This window comes from Trachypithecus francoisi, unplaced genomic scaffold (genome assembly GCF_009764315.1).
Source record: "Trachypithecus francoisi isolate TF-2019V2 unplaced genomic scaffold, Tfra_2.0 Lachesis_group10, whole genome shotgun sequence".
NCBI classification, from domain to species: Eukaryota; Metazoa; Chordata; class Mammalia; order Primates; family Cercopithecidae; genus Trachypithecus; species Trachypithecus francoisi.
In genome coordinates this window covers 13,287,225-13,306,484 of record NW_022681455.1, presented here as the reverse complement: position 1 = coordinate 13,306,484, position 19,260 = coordinate 13,287,225, and the positions used below count along the sequence as shown (strand labels likewise).

General features: G+C 43.7%; 1 protein-coding gene, 1 long non-coding RNA gene and 1 other non-coding gene across 17 annotated transcripts in view; 1 reads left to right on the top strand and 2 right to left on the bottom strand.

Annotated features, from left to right (window-relative positions):
* Nucleotides 1–19,260, bottom strand: part of PHACTR1 (phosphatase and actin regulator 1) — a 596,190-nt gene that overhangs the window by 68,765 nt on the left and 508,165 nt on the right. For all 15 annotated transcript variants that reach the window (XM_033216236.1, XM_033216242.1, XM_033216240.1 and 12 more), the window contains one exon: nucleotides 14,579–14,900. In XM_033216236.1, coding sequence (XP_033072127.1) covers nucleotides 14,579–14,900 — 322 coding nt within the window. The remainder of the gene's footprint in view (nucleotides 1–14,578; nucleotides 14,901–19,260) is intronic.
* Nucleotides 4,487–13,992, top strand: LOC117086738. The gene is made up of 4 exons (XR_004438555.1): nucleotides 4,487–4,647; nucleotides 6,231–6,384; nucleotides 11,254–11,375; nucleotides 12,738–13,992. It is a non-coding gene; the product is annotated as an uncharacterized LOC117086738 (long non-coding RNA).
* On the bottom strand, nucleotides 6,228–6,388 carry LOC117088940. Its single transcript, XR_004439442.1, has one exon. It is a non-coding gene; the product is annotated as a U1 spliceosomal RNA (small nuclear RNA).

The window sequence follows — 19,260 nt, the reverse complement described above, 5'->3', positions numbered from 1 at the left end:
TGGACAGATGCACCATTTCAGAATATTTCCACACAATGTCTTTTTTTTTTTTTTTTTTTTTTTTTTTTTTGAGGCGGAGTCTCGCTCTGTCGCCCGGACTGGAGTGCAGTGGCCAGATCTCAGCTCACTGCAAGCTCCGCCTCCTGGGTTTCCGCCATTCTCCTGCCTCAGCCTCCCAAGTAGCTGGGACTACAGGCGCCCGCCACCTCGCCCGGCTAGTTTTTGTATTTTTAGTAGAGACGGGGTTTCACCATATTAGCCAGGATGGTCTCGATCTCCTGACCTCGTGATCCGCCCGTCTCGGCCTCCCAAAGTGCTGGGATTACAGGCTTGAGCCACCGCGCCCGGCCCACACAATGTCTTAAAGATACCAGCGGGTTCCACAGCTCAGGATGAAGGAGCAGGAGCATCTTTCAGAACAACCACACGGCTACCACAGATGGTCCTTTAGTGTCCCATGAAAGTGTGTTGTAAATGTTCATCATCTCATTTAATCGCCACAAAAACTTGCCGAGTTAAGAAGGGTATTGTTATTATCTTGATTTTCATGAATGGGCACATGAAGTCTCTGAGAACACAAGTGACCTCTCGGCAGTGATCACAGCAGGGTGTGAGCTCAGGTCTTCCCACCCAGGGCCTGTGTTCTTTCCATGAACTATGTTGCCTTCTCCTGGAGAATCAGCAAAGCCCATCATTTTTTCCATAGATGTATATGCTGACTAGGAAATGCAATTTATACTGCAAATTTTAAAAACCACGGAATATAATATTTTTATAACAAAAAGCAAGGCTAACAGATGTTCACACAATCCAGCTACTCTCTTGCTATGAATTTTGCTGTGAAGAGTCCCATGATGAGGGCTATTGTGGGACACATAGGGAGGGAGTTTGAATTCTAGACTTGGGGATACAAGTTTTGTGTGAGTAGCACATGGCTGGGGGTGAGTAGGTGTGCAGAAAGACTAGGCGACAAGAGGGAGGACAGAATAATTACCAGGCTGGATAATCCAGCCTTGCACAATGGAGCGCTGCTGATAAAAAGGGGGCATGCGGTGGGTGTCGTGTCTATTGTGGCCACTTTAATGACACATCTCCTGGAGGACAGAGAGGCATCACCACCACACTCCTCCCATGACCCTGCATGATGGTTCTTCAGTGCCCTGTCCCCGCCTGACATCATATTACATATTCATAGGCTTATTACCTGTTGCTCCCACTAATGAGTAAGCTCACAAGGATGAGGACGTTGTTTCATCCTCATTTTCCCCTAGAGGATGGAACAGTTTAAATGAACAGAAAAGAATGAACAGAAGTATCCCTAAAACAGAAGGCTTGCTATTTACACAACACTGAAAAGAGATGTATTTGGAAAGCTTGAGAGGAAAAGGGCAGTCCCAAATCGATAAAAGGCACACATTTAAAACTGCCTTCCTCTCATCACATCTACAGGACGCCTTAGGGAGGTGAAAAGCTGTACTCTCTTCCCTTGGTCTTGTTCACACCAAGAATGACCTTTACCAAGACTTCTTCTTGGAAAACTCAACTTTTCTCTTTGACTCTGTTAAACTAAGTAGGAGATGCATAGGTTGAGAGCCCGGGCAGATAACCATTTCTGTCTCCCTTCCCTTTTTCTACCATTTTTTTCTTTTCTTTTCTTTTTTAATAGCTCATTGCAGCCTTGGGCCTTTGGGCTCAAGCAATCCTCCTGCCTCAGCCTCCTGAGTAGCTGGGACGAACAGGTGCATGTCACCGCACCTGGCTAATTTTTTGATTTTTTTTGTAGAGATGGGGTCTCGCTATGTTACCCAGACTGGTCTCAAACTCCTGGGCTCCCGAAGTTGTTAGGATTACAGGAGTGAGCCACCGTGCCTGGACTTTTCCTACCATTTCAATGGCTGAATGTTTTTAAGGGATCTCTAGACTTCAAAAATGAAGAGACTGACTTACCTTTCATGTTCATTACTGGATAAGGGTAAGGCCCAGACCTTACTTTCAGTCATTCATACAGGAATGAATGCCAAGACATCTACCGTGAGTCCAGGTCATTATAAGAGTCACTCCCTTTTCCAGGGAGCTTTGTAATAATCACTTTATCTCCATTCCATGGTACAGGCTGATGAGTAGGAAATCACTGTGACCCATCCATGGGAGGGGAATTACTGGCTGGCAAACACCTTTGAAACTCTTGTAGGGAATCAGGTGCAGGTCATAAAATTGAAAATCACTGTCTCTTTTAAATCCTTAATCTTTCTCTAAAATAGGTGGGATCCATTTCACTATCATTTCTAAAGAAAAACACGTAATAAAGGGAATATTGCTTTCTGGTATCTGATTTTAAATGCATCCATTGTTTAAAAAAAAAGACATTAATCTCCTCAAAGGACAGAGAAAATTTATAATCTACAAATATGACACTGAAAACCAAATTAAACTTCAACAGGAACAGCTTTTGCAATTTAGTCTGCACGAGTTATGAAGAGAGTTTTCAGACGGGAGAGAGAACAATCAGCCACTTTCCTCCTGGAGACCAAAAATGTGTGAGAAATTATGCTGCAAATTGCAGTGCCTGAGGCTGAAAAATAGCAGAAATAACCACTGTAGCCCAAGAAAATAGTTAATCAGCTTCTTTTTAAGAAAGCAGGCATACATTGTGTGGTTTATCATGGCCTAGGATTGGCCTTCTAAGATAAGACATGTAACATTAAAGCTTTTGTTTTTTGTGGAACTTTAGTCAGCAGGAAACTATGCTGTTCTATATATAGACGAGGGTACTGAGCCTTCCTGAATAGAAAACGTATTTTGAGTTTTTTTTTTTTTCAGCAGTGGTAATGGATTTAAATTAATTTGTTCACAGCCTCTGTCCTTTCAGGGACCAATGACCCACATTTCTGAAATACTGTCTGGGATTGGGGTGTGATGAACAAAACCATAAGACACACAGAGTTTGACCAACAGCCCATCCCTCCCAGCACTCTCTATTTCTGATGGAGAAACCAGTGGTGGCTTTTCTATTTGACTTTGTCCCTAGACGCTGGTGGGTGTTCTAGCATGCTTGGTTGAGCATGGGTACTAAGAAGGCGGGACACAGAGTCAGCAGGACTGTGCAAGTCCCAGCTGGACCATTCGCTAACCTAACCTAGTCTCTTGGTCTTTGGCTCCTCTTCAGTTAAATGGAGAAACCTAGGTGCCCACCTCACAGGCAGTTGTGAAATTAGAAGGTAATGCTGGTGCACTGTGCTTCCTGGACATCAACGCTGAGAGCTGCTGTTTTAACTAGGAGTGCATGTCAACACCAACAATTTATCATAAGTTAGTCATTATAGATATTACCCACTAATTTATTAAAATATTTCCTTTAGTATTTTAATAGTTTTGATTCACAAAACTTTCTGGACAATGGTTTCCAAGATCAAATAATCAATATTTGTGCACTGGAAAAGGGCAGGATTTCTATTGAAGCAAACAAACAAACAAAAAATCAAAAGCAGATTCACTTTCTTTTTAAAATACACTTCTTTTTTTTTCATCTTCTTAGCCTTAAAAAGGTGTTAATGGTTTGTACAGTCTCATTTTAATTTTTCTTAAAGTTAAACAATTAACTTAGGAAATTGGTTAGACAATTTCCTTGCCAACCTTATAGGGAAGGACGGGTCTTGCTCATAATGACATTACTTTGCACTAAAACCACATCCTGTACCTTGGAAGAGCAGTTAAATCTGAAAAACAACATGTACGTGTAGCCAATTAAAGATGACAAATATAGGCTTTAAAAGCAAATAACTGACCTAAAGTAAGAGATTGACAGTGCTGGCTTCCAAGGGGCAAGGACAAATGTCTAACTGGAATTGTGTGAGATGTGGAAGAGATGATCATCACCATAAGAAGAGAATCTTTCCCTGGAAACATTTCATTTAACAATGTAGGCCATTTGTTATGTCATGAAGAAACATGGAACTTCACAGCAACACCACTTCACAAGCAAATAACACCTAGGTATTCAGAGTTTCATTCTTGCTGAGGCACTGATTCACATCTGTGTATTATCAGGGAACACCCTAATTAGCAGGTGAAACATTACAGACACAAGCCAATACAATAATTATGTTAGACTGTTCAGGCTAAAAGAAACCCTAGGGATCATCTAGTTTAGCAGCCAGAATTATTCTTTAGAATTTCCTGTGACCTTTGAGGCAACATGAAGAAAAGTAATTGTCACCATGAAATGTATTTATCCAAGGATTATAAATTGTATTACACTCTTTGAAAGGCCTAAAAATAATCATGGGATAATAGAATTCTAGAGCTTGGAGGGATTTCGGGGTCTACTGATTTCAATTTCTTCTGTCCAATGTAAAAACCATTCCTTTTTCAATATTCTTGACAAATTAATCTCCAGCTAATATGTAAATGCAAAAAGGGGACATTATAAGAAATAATAAACTATTTATATGAACTTATCAATGTCATTATTTTAAAGGAAAGATTGCTTTGTCATTCTGTGCCTATTACAATGCTTGGCATGCAGTGATCAATGGGTGTTGCTAAGAGTTCAAGACAATTCTGGAACTTTCCTGCATCTAGTTGACCATCCAGATTGGACTGGCTTATCTATGCTAACACAGATGTACATCGAATATGCCAGCAGAGGTAAAGCCATTCTATTTCTCCAAAATTTCACATGAGAGTTAACCTACTTCAATATATCTAATCTGCAGTTACAGAGTTGAATATGTCCTTAGCAGCTGATCCCACCTGTATGTTTTTTCTCTACATAAATACATGAGTAAACCATTTGGGACTCCTGTTGGCCTGATTTTTCTTAAAAATCTTCAGTGTCCTCTCTGTTGGTTCTTCCTTATATCTGATTACAATGTTATGTCATCAATCTCATTCTCTACGCCATGTCTTCTGAAAACCTGGAGAATAAATGCCAACTTCCTTTTCTTATTAAAAACCTCATTCACTATCTGGAGATAGTATATCACCCCTTCCTCTAATCTGCCTAAATGTTCTCTCATTCCCTTTCTCCTCTCCATCTGGTTATTCCTTTCTTTTAGCTTTTAGTTTAAATGCAGTTCTTCAGAGAAGACAACTCCGAATTTCATAGACCAGTTGACATTCCTGTTGCCCATTCTTCTCCTTCCCTATACTCTCATGGGTACTGATGTGCCCAGTCTATACTCCCAGCAGGTTCTAAGCTGCACTGAGGGTATCTTCTGTATTTTGTTCACTGTTACATCCCCAGTGCCAAGCACAGAGCCTGGTCTAGAAAATACACTGAGCAAAGAATTGGTGGATATTCTGTTTGCTAAGCAAACACAGGTACCATCCTTTCTTTTCGCAGGGCCCGTTTTCATTCAAGATTTACAAGTCAGTAATTGCCTGAAATTTTTTCCTGGCAAATATCAGAGCTTTCTCCATCTAGCTGCTCAGGGACTTTGGACAGGAAGAGGTAGATAAAGAATAAATTTATTAGAAACGTATTTACTTTTTCATTTATAAGGCCCATAGGTGGCAATTTCCATCAGAACTGAATGTATGGTACTTAAAATTTTCCTAAACTAAAATTCACTGGATGTAAACAAGGCATCATTAAAAATATCTACTGATATTTTGCATCAGTTGATAGCATGCATGAATGATACTAATAACAAAAACTCATTCATATTTTGCCTTTTTAGATCAAACTAAGAGATTTCAATTATTCTTCCTATGTGAACTCACCTGGTCTACCAACACACTCCTCCCTCTAATTCGTCTAGGATGTACCTGCATTGCCTTTCTCCTCCTTACATGATTGCTCCTATTTTTGAGGTCTCAGCATAAAATGCTGGAAGTTAACTTTCAGGTTTAGTTTGAGGACACTGGATAGAGCTGGACTATCAAATACGATTCCCTACACCTTAGCAATCTTAGCATCCCTACCTTAGCTGAGGATGATAACTTCTCTCCCATTTTATCATTCATTAAGGATTTGCTCCAAGAGAATTAATAAGAAGGGAAAATGTACTTCAATGATGGCTTAGGTTCATAATCAAAATTATAGTATCTGGAGCTCTAGTTTGATATTACCAGACATGACAAGCAAAGACCTAGGTTTAACTTAAAGGGAGGAACTTCGTATGTTGCTTCTAACATCAAACACAACACAACAGGAATGGCCCAACTGGGGAAGCAGGAGTGGATCCACACAAAAGCCTGTTTCTTTTCTTCCTTTGTTTTTTTTTCAGGGGAAAGCACGAATACAGTCCCCCACTGCCACAAATTATGCAGTCAAGTTTCCCACATTTGGGAAAATCACAGGGGCCAGCACATACGGAGTGCAATGAATAAGCTTGCCTGGGAAAACGACCTTTGTGATCATGCATCTCCACTGCCAGATAAGTATGCAAAAGCCTGTTTCTATAATTGAGACAGTTTATAACAAAACATTGATCGTAATAGTAAGATATTTTTCTATTTCAAAGATTAGAGTAACTTTTAATGAAACCCACTCCATAAATAGTTTCAGAATACTTCCTACATGAGAGGTACTATGGCAGATTAAGGGTCGAGAGCCATTGTGGCCCATTTGTGCTGCTATAATAAAATACCCGAGACTGGGTAATTTAAAAAGAACAGAAATGTGTTTCCTCACAGTTCTGAGGGCTGGAAAGTCCAAGATCAAGGCGCTGGCAGGTTTGGCTGTCTGGTGAGGGCTGCATCCTCCGGCTGGGAGAAATGCAGCATCCTCCCATGGTGGAAGGCCAAGAGAGCTTTATGTTGCTGTGTGAAGTCCCTTTCGCCAGGGTCTTAATGTCATTCATGAGGGAGGAGCCCTCATGGCCTAATCATCTCTTAAAGGCCCCACTTGTTAATACTACCACATTGGCCATTAAGTTTCAACTCCTGAATTTCGGAAGAGAGATACTCAAACCATACTACACGGGGAGACAAGGATGGTTCTTGTCCACATTAAAGGGAGAATATCTAGAGAAACACATAATCTGACGCAAGCATGCAAAAGGGGTGTGTGCAGGAGGGCAGAGCTCTGTATGGGAATCTGAGAAGGGATCACAGAGGACCTGGTATTTTAATAATGTCTTGAAGAACAAGAATTTTTCTTTGCGAAAGAAGCTGCTGTGGGTAGTAGAGGACGGGATGGAAGAGAATGCATTCCAAACAGAGGGAATAGTTCAAATTGTTAGAATAAAGAAAATATAAAAAGTTAAAGACCACTAATACTGCTTAATATTTATACAACATATGCCTTGTGAGAACTCAATCCATCGATAGGAAGCAGATTAATAAGCGAAAGAATATCACTGCAGCTACGAGAGGCTCTCCATTCATTCAGTTATTTTTTCACTCACTCACTCACTCACTCACTCACTCACTCACTCACTCAAACCTATTAGCCAGGCCCTGTTGTAGGCACTCTGGATATGGCCATGAACAAAACAGTTCCTGCCCTTGTGGACTGTATGTTCTATTAGGTGAGAAAAGCAACAAACTGAACGAAAGGCAAATGACACAAAATATTAGACGGTGAAAAATGCTTTGATAAGAATAAAAGGAGCTGGGGAACAGGCCAGGTTGCGAGGAGGGTTGCCATTTTGAATAGGAAGGGCCTCGTTGAGGACGTGACATTTGAGTAGAGACCCGGGGCAGGTGAGTGTAGAAGCCCTGAGGATATCTGAGGGAAGGGCAGTCCATCCAGGGGAACAGACAGTGCCAAGGCCCCATCAGGAGGCATCCGGCATGTCTAAGAATGTGCGAGAATGGCGGGAAGGTTGCTGTGTGAGGGAGGAGGGAGCAACACAGAGTGGAGCCGATGAAGCGAGGGAGACCACAGGGGCAGTCCGTTAATACTCAGGTTTCAACCCCTGAATTTTGGAGGAGAGATGCTCAAACCATAGCAGATGAGGAGACAAGGACGGTTCCTGTCCACATTAAACAGAGAATATAGAGAGAAACACATAACCCAATGCAAGTGTGCAACAGGAGTGTGTGCAGGAGGGCAGAGCTCTGTACCAGAATCTGAGAAGGGGTCACAGAGGACCTGGTATGTTAATAATGTCTTGAAGAGTCAGTAGATTTTTCTTTGCAAAAGAACTGGGAGTGGGAGTGGGCTTCTGGGCCATGGGGAGGATTTCGCTTTTTACTCTTGGCGAGCTGGATGGTAACAGGAGCATTTGGGCACAGCCATTGTTAAGAGCTGAGCTGTGTCCCCAGATAAATTCATACGTTGAAGTCCTAAGTCCCAGTGCCTCAGAATGTGACTGTATTTGGAAGTAGGGTCTTTAAAGAGGTGAGGGAGTTACAATGACGTCACTGGTGTGGGCCCTATTCCACCATCACTGGAGTCCTTATAAGCAGAGATGAGGAAGAGCCACACACAGAGGGAAGACCACGTGAGGACACAGAGAGAAGACACCACCTATACAAGCCAAGGAGAGAGGCCCTGGGAGAAACAAACCCTGCTGACACCTTGATCTCAGACTTCGAGCCTCCAGAACTGAAAGACAAGAAATTTCTGTCATCTAAGTCACCCATTCTGTGTTTTTTTTTTTTTTTTTTGAGATGGAGTCTTGCTCTGTCACCCAGGCTGGAGTGCAGTGGCGTGGTCTCAGCTCACTGCAAGCTCCGCCTCCCAGGTTCACGCCATTCTCCTGCCTCAGCCTCCCAAGTAGCTGGGACTACAGGTACCTGCCACTATGCCTGGCTCATTTTTCATATTTTTAGTAGAGATGGGGTTTCACCGTGTTAGCCAGGATGGTCTCGATCTCCTGACATCGTGATCCACCTGCCTCGGCCTCCCAAAGTGCTGGGATTACAGGTGTGAGCCACCATGCCCGGCCGTGTGTGGTTTTTTTGTAATGACAGTCCTAGCAGACGAAGACAGTCACCATCTGACTTTCTCAAACCCTGTTGCCTGGGCTGCTGTGGTGGGGACGGGCTGCAGAGCAGATGTGGACGCAGAAGAACAGGTGGGGGAAACTGCAGCAAGCCAGGCAAGGCCGACTGAGGTTCAGGCCGGGGAAGCAGGAGCACGTGGAAGTGTTGATCTTATCCCTGTGTGTGTACAGTGTGGACCAGATAGGATTTGCGGACGGTCAGATGTGGGGGACCAGAGAAAGGAAAGGGTCAAGGGTGACTCCAGGTTTTTGGCATGAGTGACTGAAAGTATGAAGTTGCCTCTAATTGAGAAGGGAAAGACTTCTTTAAAGTGCAGTCCATTAAGAATCTTCCTAAAATTCTTTCAGGGTCAACATGGGTCCACATTCCACCTTCATTTTACTAATAGGAGACTAGAACACACAGAAACAGATCAGCCGAATTAAGATCAGAAAGAAAAGGAGTCCTGATTAGGACTTTACAACTGACTTCTAGGATCGATGCCAACTAGATCATGGAGCTTACTGCAGATATTTAAAAATAAAAACACTGCATCATCTTTGAAATGATAACAAAGGCATAAAAATGATATAATGGACGTTGGGGACTCAGGGGGAAGGGTGGGAGGCAGGTGAGGGATAAAAGACCATACATTGGGCACAGTGTACGCTTCTCAGATGATGGGTGCACCCAAACCTCAGAAATCACCATTAAAGAACTTATCCATGTAACCAAAAACCACCTGTTCCCCAAAAACTATTGAAATAAAAATAAAAATAAACAAATAAAAGGTCTTTCCACAACAGGGTCACTAAACAACCATGAATTCAACTCTTTAATGACTTTAAGAAAAGCTTGTTTCTTAAAAACCAGAGTAAAGGCTAGCAAACATTTAAGTACAAAAGTGGGGGAAAAATGCAGTGTTATTTATTAGAATGGAAAGTTGAGGGGAAATCTAAACGCAAAAAAAAAAAAACTGAAATGATAAAAGATCACCTTCAAAGAGACGTGGCTCACCACAAAAAGTGTGAGGGGAATGAAGATAATCTAATTTGAGGAAACTTACTCAAACAAACAAAAATCTCCAACAAGGTTGGATCAAAACCATTCTAGCGTCATTGAAGACAAATTTTCCATGCTGGCTAATGTTCAACACCATTTGTTAGCTGCTTACTGTGTGACATGCAATAACCTCACTGATTGGATTCATTAAATCATCTGATCCTCACAAATGATCCTAATGAGGCTGCTGGCATTATGATTATCTGTATTTTACAGACAAGGCATGAAAATCAAAAAGAGGTTGAGCCACACGCTTTGGGTCACACAGCTAATACGTGGTGTGTCTAAGATTCAAACTCTGGCAGTTAATTCTGGAACCCACATACCTGGTCCTGAAGTAGGGGTGGGTAATGTCACCAGCTTGGCCTCCACTGCCTAGGGCAGCCCCGTGATTCTGAATAAATATGACCCTTTAAATTTGCTTCAGGTGAACTCTAGCTCCTTCCCCCAAATCTTGTGAGCCAAAGCTGTAAATAACCACATCATTGTTTAGTGCCATCAAGCAGGCTTAGGCAGGGTAATGTCTAAGAACTTCTCTGCAGGTGTGTGCCATGGCTTACACCTGTAATGCCAGAACTTTGGGAGGCTGAAGCAGGAGGATCACTTTAGACCATGAGTTTGATGCCAGCCTGGGCAACATGACAAAACTCCATTTCTACAAAAAATATAATAAAAGATAATTAACTGGGCGTGGTGGCATGCGCCTGTGGTCCCAGTTACTCAGGAGGCTGAGGTGGGAGAATTGCTTGAGCCTGGAAGGTTGAGACTGCAGAGAGCCATGATCATGCCACTGCACTACAGCCTGGGTGCCAGAGTGAGATGCTGTCTCAAAAATAAAAAATATAAATAAAACAATATCTTCTCCATATAAATCAGAGCAGATTTGGTATAATCTCAGGGGAACACAAACAAGATGGTATAAGATCTAGAGAAGTCCTTAGATGAAGGGAATGGTAGCTATCTTCAAAGATTTAAAAGTCTTTTACAGGAAAGGAAGATTAGAAGTAAGATCAGGAAGGGGCAGATATAAATTTCAATGAGTAAAACTTTTAATAGAGAGGGGACTTTGTAATAGTCAGACCTTCTTGACAATGGTGCAGGCTATGTTGGGAGCTGGGGAAGGTCCTGTTGGAGAAGAGACCGGGGATAAATGGTCAGGAACACTGCTGTGGGCAGGGGCTTGGTGGCCTGGATGGCCTTCAAGGCCCCTTTCAGTGATAAGATGACTTGTGCAAAGGTACGGTCCAGTGTCAGGCATTGATGCTGTTTAATTCACCATTCAACTTTTTACATTACCTATAACTTTCTCATCAGGATTGGACTGTCTGTCTGGACCAATGACCTATAGTGACATTCTTTGAGATTTCAGGGGGCAGCAATGGCACAAACAGGGGGTCGGTCCAAGGAACTCTGAAGGCAGGATGCCTGAGTGTTTGGTAATGCCTCTCCCTTCTTGCAGAGTTTTTTTGGGGTCACTGGAAATTGCCAGGAGGATAGAGAAATGATTCTTTCTTTCTGTATAAAATTTGGTTAGAACAAGAATGAAATCATGTTGACAGGCAACAGGGAGAATTTTTAGGTAGTAAAAATCAGGGGGAAATTACCCAGGACAGCTGGTGATTCCCTCCCCGCACTGAAAAGTGTGGCCTGTGACCTTGGCCTACTCTCAGATTCTTCCTGGAGATGATTGGGGACACTCAGAACAATCTCTCCAATCTTTGTTTGGGAAGAGGGCCTCTCTTTCTCTGGGGTGGCGATCTTGTCAAACTGATGCATGCATTAATCTCTGCATCCTGGTTGATCTGTTAGGACAACCCTATGCTTTGACCTCGAGTGGGAAGTGAAGGAGAAGGAAGGAGGAAATGAATCTGGGTTGGGACAAAGCGGAGAGACTGCCTTGGCTCTGCTGCTGAGATCATGCTGCATACCCTGCCCCCTACAAAATTCCCATATCCCACTAGATCTACCCATTGGTCTAAATTAAACTGAAATATCCCACAAATACCCACAGATATTATAAAACTTGTCAGTTAGCATCTTTAACTGAACCTTTTAATAGGGTGTTTTTTTTTTAAGTGGAAGCATATTTAGCAATATCTTATTAATATACTATCTAAGTATCTTTTCTGATGATTGAAGCTCATGAGAGATATGAAAACTTACTGGGTGCATGTAGACATGGGGTTGGGGGTGGCTGCAATGATGTTGGCTGCTACTTGTCCTTAGGAAGCAGCTGTGTGTTAGTACAAAGAGCTCTGGACTTGGAGAGGCCCAGGCTGGAGGCTTGGCCTCTCAACTTACTACGTAGGGCAGTGTTTTCCAGATGTCTACAGGGAAGAAACAGTTCTTACTGTTTAGTTCTTTCAATTTTCAATCCATCACAAACTGATGCTTTTGTAAAATATAACACAAATATAAAAATAATGAAGCCCTTTTTAATGACAAGATTCAACAGACATGAAAATATTCTGTCATATTGCTATAAGAGTATGTAAAAGCTTGTTCTCAATGTCTGCACTTACATGGTTGCAGACATGAGATAAGCTATTTGTGGGCCACCCTTTGAGAAAGTGGCTTTGGGGAACTTAGTGAACCTCCCTTAGTTTCTCCATCTACTCAGTTTCTGTAGGTGATGTGAGGATTAAATAAGATGACAATGACAGTGACAATAATGTGTACGTGTGATAGACTAAAAGGTGCCACGCACATTTTAAATTATTATTGTTCTAATTAATAAAACGAATAGTTGCAAATGATAGCAAGGGGCCAAATACAATTTTGTGTTTTTCCTTTTGCAGCAAGGGCAGGTGTTAACAACAAGTAATCAAGTCAGAATTCCTAGACACAGCAACCTCCAGATGAATTGCTCCTTTCCCAAATGCAGAACACTTAGCTGACAGGCAGGAGTAGAGAAAGCCACCCAGAGTCAGGAAAACACAGCCTGAAGCTCCCGCCTGTGCATCTCACTTTTGGCTCTGTGGTGATTCGCTGGGACCTCCAGACTGCCATTTTCCATCCATAGGACCCAGTGGCCAGCAGCCACTACTACAGGACAAGCATTCAGCTCCCAGTCAGACACATCCTTTGCACCTCATAGACACACTTTCTTCTTATCACACCAGGGCACTCAGTCAAGCACTGTGCCTCAGACCCCCAGTGGGAAATCCCAGTCCCTTCTTGGATGAGAGGTAGGTGGCGGTGTTTGAATACACACACATGATCATGCATGCACACATGATCAAGAGTAATTGAGAACCAGTTTGAAAGATCTCCCTAGGTGGTGGTGAGTTAGGGTCGTGGCTGCAGGCCTGCCTGTGGGGTCATCTTTGCAACTCTCCCTGAAGAGCGATTGGAGGCAGATTCTGGTGAAAGAGGGAGCTGCCTTGATAATGGCCAAATATTAGTGGCACATGCACATATAATCAGAGCCTGGGACTCTGCTTCCTCCATCAGCAAGAACAGGGTGTATCTTCCCACCTTCCCCAGCCCTCCTGTTTCCCTCCAACACCTGCCAACCCTCATCTTTTCTTATTTTACATTTGAATTCTTTTGAGTATCATAAAAGTAATATTCACAGAATTAAAAAGTAGTATAGAAAGATATGAAATATAAAAGTATTTTCTCCCCATTTCTCCACCGCAGGAATAAACGCTATTAATGACTATGTATATATTTTTTCACAAAATGTTAATGCTTATAGACGTAATATGTGCGTGCATGTGTGTGTGTATGCGTGTGTGTATGTGTATACACTCACCCGTATGCAAAGATGGATATACAGCAGGTCCTTGAATAAAGTCATTTCATTCAATGTAATTTTACCATAACATTGATGAGAAAAAAATAAAAAAACTGATTCCCAGCTGGAGCCATCGTCTGTGTGGAGTTTGCACGTTCTCCCCACGACTGCATGGGTTTTCTCCATGTACTCTGGTTTCCTCTCACATCCCTAAGATGTACATGTCAGGTGAAGTGGTGTGTCTACACTGTCCTAGGTCTGAGTGAGTGTGGGTGTGGGTGTGAGTGCGCCCTGCGAGGGGATGATGTCCGACCAGGGCCAGATCTCGCCTTGTGCCCTGGGCTGCTGGGACACGCTCTGGCTAGCCACCACCCTGAACAGGAATAATTGGGTAATCACCTTCCTTATTTTTATTAATCTTTCTTAAACGTATGTACAGCTCACTTTCATTTCAATGTTTAATATTAGAAGTGTTCTGGTCTTTATTAATAAGTTTGGTGATATTTTTGTGACCAGAAATCTGCTGTAGGAACCTAAGTCTTGTTTGTATCAATTAGTCTATGGTTAAATTGGTTTGGGGAGATTTTATTTTACTGAAGTTGCAATTTTCATGAACCTACTGATGACACTGAGGACTGTGTGTATATATAAGCATATACATATATATGAATGTTAGTTTTTCTTTCTGATAAATGTGATTATTCTAGAGCTTTTCAATTGGCAACATTTTTTTTCTTCCATGCTTTGACCTTCAGTTTTTTTTCTCATTTTACTTTCAACTATTTTCCCCCAGTGGGGATGACCCCTTGTTCACATTCCTAAGTCATGTTCCAAATCCCTAAACCCCTCTCCCCAGCCAATCCCTCTCCTCCCGTCTTCCCTCCTGGTGCCCACCTTTACCTTTCCAGCCTCTGCATGGTCATGGCCAGCGTTTTGTTGAGCTCGTCTATCATCCTGCAGCCCGAGGGGTGCATGGGGAGGGAGCCGGTGGTGGAGGGGAGATGCTGGCCATGGCTGCCATATTGCAGCTGGTGCTGGATCTGGGAGGGCAGGACAGTGTGGTGATGCTGGGCCACGCCCTGCTGGCCGCTCTTCTGGGCTGTGTAGGATACCAGCGAGAGGTCTGGCCCCCCCACGGGCATACAGATCATGACTTTCTTTGGAGGTAGCGGAGGCGACAGTTTCACTGGCAGACAAGGCAATTTCACAGAGGCGCCAGGATCTACGGCAGAAAGAGGGTGAGAGGGAGACGTGAGTTTGGGGGCATCAGAAGAAACCCAGAACACCAGATGCGCTCACCTGGAAACTGTGGCCATTGAGGTGCGCCTCTTAGGAAAAATGTGTCAACTGGAGACACCAGCATGATGAGTGCTACTCAGCAAGCATCCATTGACTCGTTTCCTACTCCAAGTGCACTTGCACTGGCCGTAAGGGCCTTCAGGAACCCAGACATTAGTGGTGTCTAATGCACAGTATGTCAAACAGAGACTTGGGAGCAGCCCAGATAGGCAGGAGGAAGGAGGCATGCGATGAGCTCTTCTGCTCATGGACACCCATGGACCGTCAAGGAAACCTTTGCTAGGATATGCCAAACTATGGTATGGATGCAGTTTGTCCCTGCAAAAACTCATGGTGAAATTTAATTGTCAATGTAAGGATGTCAGGAGGTGGAACCTTTAACAGGTGGGGCCTAGTGGGAGGCACCTGGGTCACAGGGGTGGATCCCTCATGAATAGGTTAGTGGTGGGTGTGAATGAGTTTTAGCTCTCCCAGGAATGGATTAGTTCCCAAGGGAGGGTGGGTTGTTAAAAAGAGTCTGGTTTCCTCAGTTTCTCTCCTTTGCTTCCTCTCTTGCCATATGCTCTCCGCATATACCAGCTCCCCTTCTGCTTTCCTCCATAGGTGGAAGCAGCCAGAGGCCCTCACCAGAAGCACAATGTTTCTCATAATTCCCAGTCTGCAGAACTGTGAACTAAAGAAATCTCTTTTCTTCATAAATTAACTAGCCTCAGGTATTGTTACAGCAACACAAAACAGACCGAGACATGCCAGTCTACAAGATATGTCTACAATTTTGCCAGTATGATGTGAACAGATCCTTTCAAAGCTGGAACTTCCCAACAGGGATGAGATTTAAAGCCAGCCCTAGGGTCAAGTCCACCAACACCATGTCACTCTGCAAGTGCCTTTACTGCTGCCAACCTTAATTCCCTCTTCTGTCACCAAGGGATGACCATCCTGCCTTGAGAGGATGCTTTGTAAAGATTAGTTTTTGCAGATCCTGGCTTGGGTGCACGACTGGGGCAGGAGTGAGAGTGACTGCTGGATAGGTGGGCCCAGTCAAGTGTGGGCTGCTGAAACAGTAAGGAGGCTCCCACAGGGAACTCTAGTCTGCTGGACTCTAGGACCAACTGCTGGGTTCCATGACAATGCCATTGAGCTTCCTAGAGATCCTTCACATTTGAGGGGCTCAGGGTCAGACTAGACCCCAGGGTATTTTTGGGAAGATGTAGTCTGCCACTGTACCCCACATTTCTGGAAATCACCTAGCACTGGAGGGGAACCTGGTTGAACCCTGTGGATTGCAGGCTTGCCTGGGAGAAGCATGATGTGGAAAAGCACAGCAGGGAGGAGTGGGGAGTCTCAGTGCTGCACTGGCACCCCCTGCTGGGGAGCACCACACAGTTCTGACTCTCCATCTCAGAGGATCTAATGATCTATCTGCCTTAAACGTGGACTTCCTCCAGCCTAACTCACAGTCCTGCCAAAATGACATTCCTAGAGCACAAATCTGATCACGTTGCTCCTCAGTTTAAAACCAATCCACGGACTAAACCTTCCTGATACATCATTCAAGGCCTTCCATGAGCTGGCTGCTGCTTGGTTCATCTCTTCATGTCCACATTGTACCTCTATGAAGTTTGCTCTGGTTCCCTCAGTTGGAAATAACCTTACCCATGGCACCTGAAAAGCCAGAGCAGACTCTCTCCTATGGCCCAGATCACTCTTCTCCTGTGGATTCTACTTATTTGGTGGCCCATGGATTCAGGGTCTCCACCCTCAACAAAGTTGACCAGGTGGCCTTGGCCATTCTCCCAAGAGCTGCTGCAGTCTTCCCCAGCTTCCTCCAGGATCCTCACCCTCCACAGATGCCTCTCCCTGTCACTAAGGAACTGAGGAGAAGCACTCATGGCTTCCCCACCTCCTCTTTAGTCCCAGCCCACTTTTCTCACCATTACCCATATCATCCACCCTCACTCCCGAACTGTTGAGTTTCCTAAACTGCCTGATATTTCCATAAACCTAGGCCTTTGCATGTCACTTTCCCTCAGTTTGGAATATTCTCCTCCGTTTGCCTTCTTGGTCAATTACTAGTCACCCTTCAAGATCCAACTCACAAATAATCCCCCCTGAAAAGCCTTCCTTGATCATCTTTCTTCCCACTCTGTGGAAAGAGAGTGGGAACGTGGATGCACATTATGTCCGCGTTAATTGTGTTAATGATGATAGCAGGAATGACGACAGTCATGATAATCAAGACTTCTATCATGCTTACTACGTGCCAGATACTGTTCTAAGGGCTCTTTGTATTCCAACCAGTTGAATCCTTACAACAATTCTGAGGTAGATGCCATTATTATCTCATGTTTGCAGATGACGAAACAGGGTCTCTGAAGACACTATGCTGCATTTCCTGTTTACATAACTGTCTCCCCACCCGGAGAACAGTGACGGTGTGTGATTTATTATTGTATCTGAAACCTCAGCATCTTTTTCAGTGCCCAGCTCACATCACAAGAGATGCAAATCGTGTTTACAGAATGAGCCAAAGTTATGATGCTCTGCTGTGGGATGAATTCACACCTTCCCCAGAAATAGATACTCTAGGAGGGACATGTGAGCCTGAAATGGATTATAATTTTAGGATCATGCAGTTGTGGTGTATGGACACTAAACTTCCGATCCTACAGCTAAGACATAGAAAATTTATGTGAAAAATCATTTCAGGGGGCCTGATAAGATTGCTCCCCAACACCAGAACACAAACCAATCATAACCAGAAGCCTTCCGCATGTTCATTCCCAAGGGCTTATCCTGTTCATTGTGACCCCTCATGCACATGGTGCAAAGTCACCACATTCAGGAACTTAACAGGCAGTGCTAGCTAGTTCCAAAGTGCTGAGACACAGAAAAACTCAACACCATTGTCCAGTTCCTCTTACTGAAGGGTCCACTTACATGGCTCTTAGAAGGTTCAGTGCAGGTGGACACGGTGGCCCACGCCTGTAATCCCAGCACTTCGGGAGGCCGGGGTGGGTGGATTACTTGAGGTCAGGAGTTCGAGACCAGCCTGACCAACATGGTGAAACCCCATCTCTACTAAAAATGCAAAACTAGCCAGGCGTGGTGGCAGGCGCCTGTAATCCCAGCTACTTGGGAGGCTGAGTCAGGAGAATCACTTACACCCGGGAGGTGGACTTTGCAGTGAGCCAAGATTGTACCATTGCACTCCAGCCTGGGTTAGGGAAACTCTGCCTCAAGAAAAAAAAAAAGAAGAAGAAGCTGCAGTGCAAACCTAGCAAATGCAATATGTCCTGAAGTGTTAAGGATTTTGCTCCAGGACCCTTAACCCATAGTCCTTCATTTGAAAACTCTGGTTCTCTAAGGCAGGTAGGTGCTCATTTGCTTGGTCAGGAGAAAGAACCAGGAGGGCAGAGAGGAATTCTCTGCCTAGGAAGGGGCAGTGATTATATTGAGTTCTGCCCATCTCGTTAATCAATAGCTTCTTATAACATTCCACCACTTCTTGTGACTACTTCCATAGCAAAACCTACTTGGTACAATCACTAGAAAATTGGCCAAGTGAGCCCCAGCAATTCTATGAAAACAGGCAAGGGAAAAAGGCCAACTGGACCAAGTTAGTGGAGATGGTTATTCTTATTGTTCCAGGAAAGGCATGCTGCGGCCGTGGGGAACCCCCCTCCTTCTTTCCTGCTACATCTCCTTTCTGGTTGTTTTGATGCACATGGCTATGAATTGAAGAAAGGCAGAGAATAAAAGTGAATCATTTAAAATCATTTTTGGCTTAGTGGATTTCATAAAATTAACGAAAGTGAGGAAAAGGCTAAAATCAGGTGGAATTCCCTGCTTTCTGTGAATTAGCCATGCAGTCCCTACCTTTCCCCAACATTGTGGATAACTGAGGAGAGGCTGGGCAGCTCATGTCTTTGTTAGAGCGGCAATGCCTATTTGCATATTTTTACAACATCTTAACACCAAGTCATTCCCCATAACATAACTAGTGGCACGATTTGGAACCAGCTGCGTATTATGTCATTCTGAACTTCCATCTAAGCTTTTATCTTCCTTTCCCACTCAAACTTCTGTATTCTCCAGCTTCTTGACCACTACACCAGCCTAGGACACTCATCTTCTCTTATTGTGTGGATAATGTGGTCTCTTTATCCCCACTGGGGACAAAGCCCTCTGATCTGTCCCCACTCTGTACCAGATATCTATCTCCCTACAGTATCTGCTGGGCATGCGTGAGTTCCATGATGGCTCCAGGCTCAGTCCATGTT